Source organism: Ceratina calcarata, unplaced genomic scaffold (genome assembly GCF_001652005.2).
Source record: "Ceratina calcarata isolate Rehan_Ccalc_2016 unplaced genomic scaffold, ASM165200v1 scaffold46, whole genome shotgun sequence".
Classification (NCBI taxonomy): domain Eukaryota; kingdom Metazoa; phylum Arthropoda; class Insecta; order Hymenoptera; family Apidae; genus Ceratina; species Ceratina calcarata.
In genome coordinates, this window is record NW_017170028.1 from 116,766 (window position 1) to 128,521 (window position 11,756).

General features: G+C 44.5%; 3 protein-coding genes across 9 annotated transcripts in view; 2 read left to right on the top strand and 1 right to left on the bottom strand.

Annotated features, from left to right (window-relative positions):
* The window catches only part of LOC108627332 (uncharacterized protein KIAA0930 homolog), a 7,217-nt gene extending 2,674 nt beyond the window's left edge, over positions 1 to 4,543 (top strand). Inside the window, exons 2-8 of one of the 7 annotated variants that reach the window (XM_026815511.1) lie at positions 40 to 359; positions 594 to 857; positions 925 to 1,024; positions 1,178 to 1,483; positions 2,167 to 3,105; positions 4,132 to 4,281; positions 4,357 to 4,543. In XM_026815511.1, the coding sequence (XP_026671312.1) occupies positions 40 to 359; positions 594 to 857; positions 925 to 1,024; positions 1,178 to 1,483; positions 2,167 to 3,105; positions 4,132 to 4,281; positions 4,357 to 4,397 (2,120 nt within the window). In that variant the 3' untranslated portion in view covers positions 4,398 to 4,543. Of the gene's footprint in view, positions 1 to 39; positions 360 to 593; positions 858 to 924; positions 1,025 to 1,156; positions 1,484 to 2,166; positions 3,106 to 4,131; positions 4,282 to 4,356 lie in introns of those variants that run through there. The other 6 variants (XM_026815512.1, XM_026815513.1, XM_026815514.1 and 3 more) reach the window with 6 other exon arrangements.
* LOC108627331 (arylsulfatase B) lies at positions 4,537 to 7,793 on the bottom strand. Its single transcript, XM_018028523.2, has 8 exons — positions 7,311 to 7,793; positions 6,959 to 7,132; positions 6,317 to 6,529; positions 5,860 to 6,109; positions 5,618 to 5,797; positions 5,290 to 5,556; positions 4,904 to 5,177; positions 4,537 to 4,827 (listed from the first exon to the last, which is right to left on the bottom strand). Exons 1-8 carry the CDS (start codon positions 7,416 to 7,418, stop codon positions 4,659 to 4,661), a joined length of 1,635 nt encoding a protein of 544 aa, XP_017884012.1. The 5' UTR covers positions 7,419 to 7,793; the 3' UTR covers positions 4,537 to 4,658.
* Positions 7,794 to 8,972: 1,179 nt separating this feature from the next.
* On the top strand, positions 8,973 to 11,756 carry LOC108627317 (uncharacterized). The gene is made up of 4 exons (XM_018028499.2): positions 8,973 to 9,225; positions 9,345 to 10,228; positions 10,398 to 10,764; positions 10,906 to 11,756. The coding sequence occupies exons 1-4, from the start codon at positions 9,130 to 9,132 to the stop codon at positions 11,419 to 11,421; spliced, it is 1,863 nt and encodes a 620-aa protein (XP_017883988.1). The 5' UTR covers positions 8,973 to 9,129; the 3' UTR covers positions 11,422 to 11,756.

An 11,756-nucleotide genomic window follows, 5' to 3' on the forward strand; every position in this document is an offset into this window, starting at 1 on the left:
AAAAAAAGAGCAACAATTGTAATGAACGAAAAATTTCAGACTCCGGTTTCGTGATTCTTCAAGGCACAACGTATTGGACGGATTTATTCGTCAGACACTTTCTCTTCCAAGGAGAGCACACGATCGACGGCGACGACCTTCTCTTCTTCGTTAGGAAAAAACACGTGAAGACGTCGTCGCGATATCTGCCGAAGTTCGAGACCGAGGTCGATGTATTCCGCAAAGACAGCAAGAAACTGCCGATCGGCGATCCCGACATCGATTGGGAGGAAACCGTGTACCTGAACCTGGTCGTACATCAGTTCGACTACACGCTCACGTTAGCGATTTGCACAAGGACAAGTCCTAAGGAATTGCAAGTAAGTTAATTAGCCAAATTTATTAAATATAATTTCCAAATTGATACAGGAATTATTGGTATAATTGCTTTTAATACTTAGAACTATTTATTAAAAATTTAGGATGCAATAACTGTATGATTTTTCAACAATAAAACTTATAATAATCGCATTCTATTAAAATTTGAAAAATATTATAACGTAGTAAGTCTAAAACTAGTCTGTTACTCGAGGTATTTTTATAAACGTCTTTAGGTATTACGAAGGCATTCGCAAAAGGTGTACGCGAGTCCGAGTCGAAGGCGAATGGATGCGAAGGGCGATCTCGAAGAGATGACGTACCCGCACATATGTTTCATGGTGGATAACTTCGACGAAGTATTCTGTGATATTCTAGTCAGGGATGGAGAGATGGTATGCGTGGAATTGGTGGCGTCCGATAGAGAAGGCGCCATACAGGGTGTCATTTTCCTGGGTTCCATTAGATACGATGCACTGAAGAAAGTCTACGACGCGAGGGTACGTTATATCTTATTAACGAGTTTTATTAATAGGATAAATTATATTCGATTATTTCGATTTTCAGTCCAGCTTGAGCACCAAAATGGCTCAGCGCATGACCTTCGGCCTGTTCTCCGGCGCGGCCTCCCAGCGAATAGAATTCGTTCGGATGAAAGGGCCTCGTGGTAGGACTCTTTAATTTTTACTTTAGATATTCAAGGATTGGACTTTATAAAAAATAATTTCAATAAAAAATAACTGAACATTTGTTAGTATTTGTTATTATTTGGTAGTGTTTGTTAGTTGTTAGTATAGAATTATTTATGGAAATTGATTAGGAAAAGGTCACGCGGAGATGGCTGTGACGAAGCCGAAGGGTTCTGGGGCGGAGACGCCCACCTCGGAACCCGGCTACTGCGCGACGGACTCGCTGTGGGACGCTGACTGGGACGATGCCGAGGAATTGTTCATGTATCGACATCAACGAAGGCTGTCCGATCCGAGCTCCAACTTGAACAACTACGTCCGCGGCGGTTGGAGAACGAAGCCGGACACGGCTGCGACGAAGGCCAGGTCGGAGAACGAGGGTCTCGACTCGATGGCGAACGGGTTGAACGAAATCGAAGCTGGGGATGTCCGTGACGGTAACTAAACGCTAACGCTTTGTTGTATCCGATGGAAATTCGTCGGCGATCGAAAGTTGGACGAAAATCCGGGACGAAATTCGATAATTCACTCTTCACCTTCTTCCTGTTTTTTCTTCTGCCTGCGCCCTCGAGGACCAACCGTGCATGCTGTTATGACATATCTCTGTGTATTCTGCACATTTCTTTCTACTGATAGCTAGTTCAACCTTAATTAGGAATCGGCCTCCAGGTCTAATCTAATTAATTATTAATACTACTCTCCGAGATGTATTTGTTGTCTCTTTTTATATCGCGTTCGACTTTAGACGAAGTTCGATTCGGTTCAGAGACGCGAGAATTGCATGTTTCCAACGACTATTATCTTTATCTATACCAGAAATATATTCTCTGGTCACCTTTCTTAATCAGTAAGGTTTCTCTTCGTCGTGCTCTTGTATTCCTCCAGACTAGTCAGTGACCGCAAGACGCACTGTTTCAATGCGCTTGAAAGAAAGAACGTAAAATCCGTCGAGAAGGAACGGCTGTAGAGCACCACCACCAACACCACCACACGCGAATCTCGTACGAACGAGTTACAAAAAAAAAAAAACGAAACAAGGGAGATAGCAATAGAAAGAGGGAGAAAACAGAAAATTGTGTCTAATCTGTGTCACGTGCCATGCCGGCTGTTTCCTTTGTAGCCGACGAACAGGATAGCAGCTGGGGCGGCCGGGGCTCACCAGGAAATCACAGGAGTCCGAACGCCAGACGACGAAGATCCCCTCATCTATCTGGCAGGCAACATCGTCCGAAGCAAAAGCAACGAAACTCGTGGGAGCGCACCGGAATCGACAACTCGGTGAATCGAAAAGAGACCTATCACGAGACACTCGGTGAGCGTGCTCCCGCGTGTTTCACGCGACTCACCGTCTCTCCCGCCTTTGACGAGATTCAACGAAAATACAAAAACGGTGTCTGTAAAGGTAAAAGGCGAAAGAGACGAGAAAGTCGTAAAAACGCGACGCGAGACCGCTTGCATCCGTCGAATCGAATCGTGTGTCTGGTGACAGGCCTCGAGAACCACCAGCACAACCATATCGAAGTCGGTAGCGAAATACTCGTTCCGGCCGCGGCGTGCTTGACGGACGACTACGTCCGGCAGAAACTGGACGCCGGCGCGATTTTGGTACACGGGAAGGAAGAGCTACCTCTGGGATACGAGGAGCCGGACAATAGCCGCAAACGCAGGCCGTACAGCACCGGGCAGATCAATCACGAACGGATCAACAACCTGGAGAACGACGAGGACCAGCGACGTCTCAGCGACGACGAGCTGGTCAGGGTTCGTCGTACGGACGGGCGGCGGCGGCTCCGCTCGGCCGGCTCCGACCACGAGGAGTACTACACTTGCCGTAACAAGAACAAAAACGACGACCAGTTGAAAGACAAAAACGCGAACGCGCGTATCACGCGCGGGAACCTGACTACGCACAGGCAGAGTGCCACCCTGCCGCGGCGGAGGCGAAGGCGAGCATTGTCCGGAAGCTTCGCGGGCAACCCACTTCCGCCGCATCGCGTCACACCAGACGGAACAGCTATCTACTATTGGTGCGAGCTCCCGCGCCGCCCCGGCTCACAGGGTAAATTCTTCTTCCCCCCCCTGAACGACACACCTCTACACGATCCACCACATAATATAGTCGAACGATCACGAGTTTTATTTACGCGTACAGTCACCGCCTTGTGAACGATCGTTCTCCGCTGTGCGATCCCTAGATCGAATTGCAGTAAGTATGCCGACTGAAAACGTCCAAATACTATTTTTAAATCGACATTAATGATATATAATCCGATTGACTGGTTCGATATGAAACCTGAAATACACGTAGAATGACGATCGTTCATACCGCGACTGAAGTACACTAAAAAAAACAATCATGTTGTCCATTGTACTCGATCATATCCCCCGTAGAAAGGTAAACTTGTACAGCCATGCTCAGTCAGTGACTGTGTTTATGAGGATGGTGAAATGACAGTGATAACAGGGGTGCGAGACGGTGTTCCGTAGTGCTGGTGGTGGTTTCTGACAGTAATTTCCGTGAGACCAAGAAATTTAATAGCGTGCTCGGTTTCTATCGCGCGAGTTTCACCTCCGGTATAAACATAGTCATCCCTGACGAGAAACAAGCTTTCGCCAGAAACCGATAGAATTGATTTAGAAACCGATAGGTTCATAGAGCGCGATCTATTCGCGTGGCAAGAACGGCTCACCCCTTCTTTCCGCCTCGCAACGTTCTAGCAATTTTAATTGAACTTTGAAACATATGCTGTGACGATAAAAAAAGGAATTGAACGTTGTCCGCAGAAAGAAGCTAGTGCATCCTTTTTCGTGTTGTCTGTTCTGCGCACCTGTAGCTGATGTGTATCATTGTACCACCTCTACATATTTTCGTACCACGATCGACCTACTCGTCCCTCGCCATCTTCAGCCGTCCGGTCCAATTCCGAAAATCCACTTTCCCATAATCCTTCCATGAATCTTCTTGATCTCCTGATCCTACTTTGGCCGAGACACGAATCATTCCAGGATCTCAATCGTAGGTCGAGTTACCAATCGATGCTCGAAGCCATTAGCAGTAATTAAGGTATTCTCCGTGTGCCAACAGAGCTGGACGACGGTGCTTACAACCCGTTATGGACTATGCGAGGATTCACGCAGACCTTCCACTTCTGGAAGGAGACCAGACGGGCCCAATCCGTTCCTCTAAACGCATTTCTTACGTACATTACGTTACCTTGGTGGAGTATTGCCAAAGGTACATCGTTGATTCATTGAACGTCAGAGAACTATGCCAATTACTATGCAATTACGCGTGGTTTTCTTTTTACAGATATTCTTGATCACCGAGAAGGACCTATACTGACGTTCTAGCCAACGCGAGGGCATTCCATCTTTCATTTCGAACAGATCTCCATTTTGCATTTCTTTTCCCACTTTGTACACACTTGGATAGAATTGTGGCCCAACATGAGATTGAAATGTATAAATTAAGGAAATAAACGAAGTGATATTTATAATTCCCTGCGAGTCGTTTAATTGTTACCACGAGAAAAGGACATTAACGACTGAAAACAAGGAAAGGGCGAACTTTATCCCTATAATCGCAGTTCCCGTACTATTCCTACTATCATTTCAGCTAACAGTGTTTGCAAAAACGTGTAAATGGTCACCGAAGTTGGTCCACATGTGATCCCACAATACCGGATCGGCTCTCTTGTCCCAGGGAAGGTTCCCAGGTAGAATCGCTGTGGCGTTCAATTTCTGCAGCTCGGTCCTTAAACTTTCCACGATAGTCGGATACCTTGAACATAATAAATTATACTTACTTCGCACAAAATTCCTTCTATTCTTATTCTTATTATTATGATTTCACTTACTCGTGTATTAGATTATTATCCTCGCAAGGATCTCTTTGGATGTTGAATAAACAGGGCTCTATCATTGGCTTGCAGAGTGGCAAACTGCCGTTCCTTGGAGGGCATTTAATCATAGCTTCCTCTCGGAGCTGTCGAACAGTGTCCGCTGACAGAGACAGACCCACGCTAGCCACTGCTCTGGCAGCCACGCTACCAATCACCCCTCCGACATCGTAGACCCATTCTCGTCCCGACGGACCGTACCAACCATCCCATTCACCCTTATACGTTGTTCCTTCAAGGAATAAATAAATTAAATAAATTCAGTAAAAGTTTCATCATTCATACTTTTTTCTCTCGCCGTTTCATCAATCGCAAAATTTATGATTAATCGAGATTTCGCTTACCCTGGACGTACTTCCAGTCACCGATAGTTATTCCTGCGACGCCGAATTTATCGTCGATATTGTGAAGAACCGAAGTCCTGGGCGATTCCGTGTCGTCACTTAATGCGTTCCACAAATCCATACCATCGATAGACAACTTCGATGGATCTCCGCCGGCAGCCGTTATCAACGTCGGCAACCAATCAGTAATGTGAAACAGCTGTCTACTGACTCTTCCAGTTTGCAGTAACTTCGGCGACCATAGTAAACCGGCTCCTCTTACGCCACCTGATCGAAACGCATTATTTTACAATTATTTTTGATAACGAATAATGTCGTCCTTCGGTACCTTCCCAGAGAGTATTTTTCGTGCCTCTGAGAGGCCAGTTCGAGGCGGCGTTTAAATTGAAACCGGCCGGTGGCCCGCCGTTGTCCGTGGAGAACACGATTATGCTGTTCTTCAGCATGTTTTTCTTACGGAGCGCCTCGACCACTTGGCCGACCGATTCGTCCAGCTTGCTCAGCATGCCTGAAATTATGCTTCGTTCTAAGACTGAACTCCGATTAGATAATAAACTTCACGGTAATTACCAGCGAAGCGTCTACGGTTGTAATTAAAGATACTGGTGAACTTGGCCACGTCCTGATCAGGCGCCGGCAGCGGATTGTACTCGTTTCCAGAATGCACGGCCGCATGTGCCAAGTACAGGAACATCGGTCGACTGGTGTTATGACCGTCGATCAGTTTCACTGCTTCCCTCGTGAAGATATCCGTGGAATATTGGCCGTGGAGATCCCAGGCAGGGTCTAATCCTCTCCTCATGTCCAAACCCCAGTACGGCTAATTAAATTGAAACTAAATTCAATGGAAGTTTCATTCATTCTGTTCCAACTAAAGATCGACATCGAACACTTCAAAATCTTGAAAAAATTCCTCATGATAAAAAGAATTAATTAAGAGTGAATTGAATGATCGATAAGGAATGAACCTTTTTTAAATTAAAATATTCTTTGGGGTTCCATGTTAGCCGAAAATTGTATTACGCACGCTCTCCACGGCGGTGTGATCATAGTAGTCCTGGTGACCACTCCAGAACCCGGTGTGCGTTTCGAATCCCCTGTACGTGGGGGTGTACTCTTTCGTGTAGAATCCCAAATGCCATTTACCCACGATATGCGTATTATAGCCGAGCTCCTTCAGATACTCCGGCAGAAGTTTCTCATGCAGAGGCAGCCCTCGTGGCTCGGCACACTTTAAAACCTAATTCCATATAATATAGCATTAAACGTCTACCGATCTCTGACTTTTACCGATGGAACGGCAACGCTCTACCTAAGATTTCGTAACAGAAACAGATAAAGGTCACTTGCGAGTAGAAGATCAGATATACTCGAAAGAAGAAAGTTATCACATCGTAATCGCCTAATCTTATCTGATCCTTAAAAAATGATTACACCTGAATACCTTTACTTCATGAAAGATTTATTGAAAAAGTATCTCGGTTTGAGGAATTCTATCCAAACCACGATTTCTTAAGTCATCTGCAATACGCCGATCTTGAGCAACCCTTGTTCGAGCGTAACGAGTCACAACCGAATTAATCATAAGGCTGGTCGGGTCCAGGTTCAAAGAGTCGATTTATTTACCAACCGTTTGCTCGCTTAAATAGTTAATAGCAGAATCACGCACCCCGTGCTGCATTCCGGTATGAATGGGATGCTTGCCGGTCATTAGAGCGCTCCTGGACGGAGTACAGATCGGTGCGACGTAATACCGGTCCAGCATCAAACCGGAATACGCCAACGCATCGATATTCGGTGTCGGTATTTGCCCTGACCCGTGAAACCCGACGTCGTTCCATCCCTGTTTAAGAAGCCTGCTTAAACACTCGCGCTTACTTATATTTAAATATAGCGCTTCTATAGATTCTGAGAACATCTAATTTTTTATCTCACAGAGTGAAGAGTCAAAACTACTTCTTGAAAGAAGTTGAAACTTCAAAGCGTCTGTCAACAATAATTAAAAGATGGAAATTACTTACCAAGTCGTCGGCTAAGATGAATACGATGTGCGGTTGTTCCGAGCCGACCACGTGACTTATAATAATCGCTGTCACGTAGAACAAAACCGTAGCTCGGAAGCAAATCATTTTTTAAGCTACGCGGAACTCGTTTTTCGCAGAATCTAAAACTGGTTTCCTCCGGGAGTACCCGTACGATCCAGGTCTCCGGGGAATCTATTTCTACGATTTAATCAATTTTTCATGAGCAGCTTTAGAATCTCGTCAGAAATCCGACGAACGCGCAATTAGATGCCGAAGGCCCTATGCGCTGAACTGTGAATTATGATTTATTATAAAAACGCCCGAGTAGAATTATGGAAAACAAGAATTACAGCTACGATAACGAGCAGATAGCAGTTATATTTAGCGCGTGCGAATTGAAAACTGTTCGCGGTTCGCTGGGTAATCAGGCTCGAGGAAACGAACGCTCAGGCCGGCGACCGCTGCTAAACTGTCTTCAACCGCGACTTCCACGAGGTGCAGAGTGGGGCGCCTGCCTCCCACCTTGAAGAGGAACAGTTTTCTCAGCTGCCGGAATGCTTACTGATGGAAGAGAGTCTCGTGCAGCAGGTCGCTGACATCTCCAGAGTAACGAAACGTGTTTAGCAATAAATCAGTATAACAGATCTTACAGACTGAAATGATTAGTCATCGCATCGCGTGATTGTTTTATTTGTATTCCAGGGATTCCGATTAAAGACGTATTGGCTATCCAGTCAATCCCAAAAGTTTATGTACCTTAGAAAAACGCATTTCCTGTAATTAAGAATAGTGAATTTCTCTTCTAATTTCGATATTTAATGAGTCAAGTATGATTATTTGGCATTTTATTGATGTTGACAAAATCCGACCATCCCAGCGTCGAAACGGTGAACGTTTGGCAAAAAATTTCATTTTTCCTTAATTACTCCTAAACCGTTGAATCTACGAAAAAATTGCATAGGACCTTTCTTGTAGAGGACGACGAGATCTATAATTTTCATGCAAAAATTTTTCGCTAGCGTCAATAGTTAACGAGTTATTGACGAAAAACGAAAAAACAGTTTTTTGCAAATTACTCGTTAAATATTGACGCTAGCGGAAAATCTTTACATGGAAATTATAGATCTCGTCATTCTCTACAAAAAAGGTCTGATACAATTTTTCCGTATGTCCAACGGTTTGGGAATTATTAGCCAGAAACGAAAATTTGGAAGAAATTGAAGGGGTACCCCTTAGAAAAATCTCGGAAAAATCGAAAATTTTTTTTTGTTGTTTATTATTAGCAATGCTCTTCCGACGTCTGATTTCTTTTTAAAAAATGTGTTTCTGAAGTGCATAAACTTTTGGGATTCACTGTATAGCCAATACATCCTTAAAAAAGAAGCGATCGATAACCCATTTAGGTAGTTTACGTAAAAGACAATTAAAGTAACAGCAATATCGGCAAACGAAAATGGACAATGGATCCATTTAGATCGAAAAGATTACCAGAGAAACGATTACCATCATGGGTTCCATAAAAATGGCGTGGTGCTTAACGAAATGGATAGAATGTAAGGACGCACCAGTGAATTGTTTGTCGTGCGTCGTTTCGCAACAGTTTTTGAAACAAGCGAAGTCTTCATTAATCGCGCTATTGTTCGATGAAAATTATGCAAGTGTTTTTAATGAGCAACGGAGTTTTACTCTCGGCCGGCCAGAATTGAGGCTCATTACCGCCACTTGACCTACAACCGAAAGGGGCAACTGCGACGCTGTGTACGTACGCTCGCTCGCGATTATTTTGCACAAGAAATCTGCCGTTTCCTGAAAAATTATGCCCGCTTCGAGCTTCACCTTGTTATTTTCTACGCTGGTTATCAATGGAACTATTGGGAACAGGATTAGTTACGACAACCTGATCGAGGAAACGGTACTTGTGTTACTGTTTAATAAAATATATGAAATACATCAAAGGTTTTATTTAAAATAATTTTTGGATCTACAGAATGTACAGTCAAAAGTAGTCGAGATAAATAATTTTGTTCTCAGGTGAGCATCGTCCGTTCCTGCACCAAATTCGATTCGGACGACACTCTTCTCCTAGCCGGGGAATACGAAGACTTCTTCAAGCAACCATCGTTCGACGAGGTTCCGGTCGCATTGATCTCCGAATCAAAATCAGCATTGTTCGAATTGTATACGCTGAGCAAATACTCGTTCTTCGTATTCGAACAATTTACTTTCCTGCACTATCTATGGCGATTGAATCAATTCATTTTGATCGCATCCTCGCAGCCGATGCTGCGACTGCTTCTGCAAAATGTAAACGACTCCACCTGGGCCAATTCTAACGGGCTTCACGTCCTGATCGACGGCCAGACCGAGAAACGAGGTTGCGTGAACGCTTTCAGGTTTCTGTGGACCGCCTGGGAATACGACAGGATCAACACGATTTTCCCGTGCATCGATCCTGTCGAAGGACTCGTCCTCTATACTTACAATCCTTACTCGAATGCAGCGCCGGCCGGCTGGCAGGAAGCCGGCCGCTTCAAAGGCCGCGGCGGACATCCGTGGGTGCTGTTAAAGAGAAAGTATAACAACTCGGACAGGTGCGAGGATTTACTGTTCGACAGGACGAAAGACGTGAACGGATACGTGATCAGAATGAACGCGATCTCCTTTATCCCATATCTACGAATAAATCCGAGCAAAACGGGCGCGGACAAGTTTACCGGCGACAACAGCGAGATCGCGAAGATAGTCGTCGAGAGGTTGAATGCTAGTCTACAGGTGCTGGAGCACAACGGCACAATATACGATCTCGGGGGGATCGACAGCGACGGGAACGTGATGGGAATGATGGCAGAGGTGGCTACCGGCGTGGTCGACATGGGAATGAACGTGAGAAGCCTCCACGCTATGTGGAAAGTCGAGTACGTGATTACGATGATTAATATTTATTTTCCCGATACCATAATTAAACTTAAAAATGAATTTAAGAGATGACATAATTTGATATAAGTATATTAATTAATCATTTGAATTTACTTAATCTTTTGAAAGAGTAATAGAAATTAATGAACAAATTTTTCTTTATTGCAGACACACGTATCCTCACGAATTGGACGGCCTCTGTGTGATCACTCGACGAGCAGGACAGATATCAGAGCTTTACAAGATAGTTTCATTCATATCACCAGGCGCGCTCGTTGTGATTATTATTCTTATGCTGATCGCGCTCAGCGTTCTCACGTTGTACACGGGTTTCCTGTCATCGTGCATGAACATCATACGTTTAATTACCAGCGTGTCTATGATCGGCTTGCCTGTCACCAACTTCGGCAGGATACTCATCAGCAATTTGTTTTTCTTGGTCTTTATCCTGAATGCTCTATTCCAGAGCCACTGGTCTTCTCTGCTCACGATTCCGGTCTCTCTACCAAATATCAGAACGGCGGAAGATCTCAAAGTACATAATTTCCTTTTTAAATGTTAATTACGTATATGTGAAAATTAAATACATTAATTTTGTTCCATCGAACAATTCGTATGCAATATATCTCGTGTATTCAATCGATTGATAAACCAAGAACGGTTTTATTGTTCATAGAAATCGAACTGTGAGATTTACGGATCCGTGTACAACATACATGTGCTCCAGGACCCGGAATTCCGATCGCGTTTTCACGCGGAAACGTACGATGGTTGTAAGCAGAGGGTCCTGAAATCACGATACGCCGCCTGTTTGGACAACTGCATTCATTTGTACACGAGGATCCAGAACGAACCGCTGCGACGATCCGGGTGGATCCAGCAGAACGTACAGGTATACGTGACCAGGGAGAATTGGCCGCTGCTTCATCGCGCGATGGAGGTGATCCGTAAATCGGTCGAAGCTGGCCTAGTCACCATGTGGAAAAAATTGAACACTCGGTGGATGCACGCCGCGTGGCAGAGGAAAAAAATAGCCAGGGACAAGAGCTTCAGGATTCTCGAGATCCGGCACGTCTTGTTCAGCTTCTACTTGCTCGCGGTCGGACATTTCTTCGCGGCTACGGCTTTCATCGCGGAGATCATTTTCGCGAGACAACAGAGACTGGGACATCGTGCGACACGGCAAAGATGACTTATAATATTGTTGTACGCTTTGTCACATTTCAAGAGATAAGATAAATACATGATTTGTACTCGACAATCCTACCTTTCAATTGGTCATTGAGAAACAAATTCATTTCTTTGTCATTGCACTCGTCGTAGATTGGGTTAATGGACAATTGACGAGACGAGACGATGGCTAGATAAATAGGTACGTGCACGTGTACTTGCAGCACGAAGAAGCAACGAACGAGAAGTCAGGATCGCTGCTCGGGTGTTATAAAAATAAATCTTAATTGGTCAATATTTTATTTATTCCTTCACTTTATTTTAAACAATTTGTTCATTCAAAGGATCTCGTAAAAT

What these genes read in the sequence shown, in the direction of transcription:
- LOC108627331 (XM_018028523.2), bottom strand. Translation starts at nt 7,418, where the DNA reads ATGATTTGCTTCCGAGCTACGGTTTTGTTCTACGTGACAGCGATTATT. An exon ending in CAACCGTAGACGCTTCGCTG is followed by an intron (nt 5,798 to 5,859) that starts GTAATTACCGTG and finishes GCATAATTTCAG; the next exon opens with GCATGCTGAGCAAGCTGGAC. An exon ending in TGACTGGAAGTACGTCCAGG is followed by an intron (nt 5,178 to 5,289) that starts GTAAGCGAAATC and finishes TATTCCTTGAAG; the next exon opens with GAACAACGTATAAGGGTGAA.
- LOC108627317 (XM_018028499.2), top strand. Translation starts at nt 9,130, where the DNA reads ATGCCCGCTTCGAGCTTCACCTTGTTATTTTCTACGCTGGTTATCAAT. An exon ending in CACGCTATGTGGAAAGTCGA is followed by an intron (nt 10,229 to 10,397) that starts GTACGTGATTAC and finishes TCTTTATTGCAG; the next exon opens with ACACACGTATCCTCACGAAT. An exon ending in GAACGGCGGAAGATCTCAAA is followed by an intron (nt 10,765 to 10,905) that starts GTACATAATTTC and finishes TATTGTTCATAG; the next exon opens with AAATCGAACTGTGAGATTTA.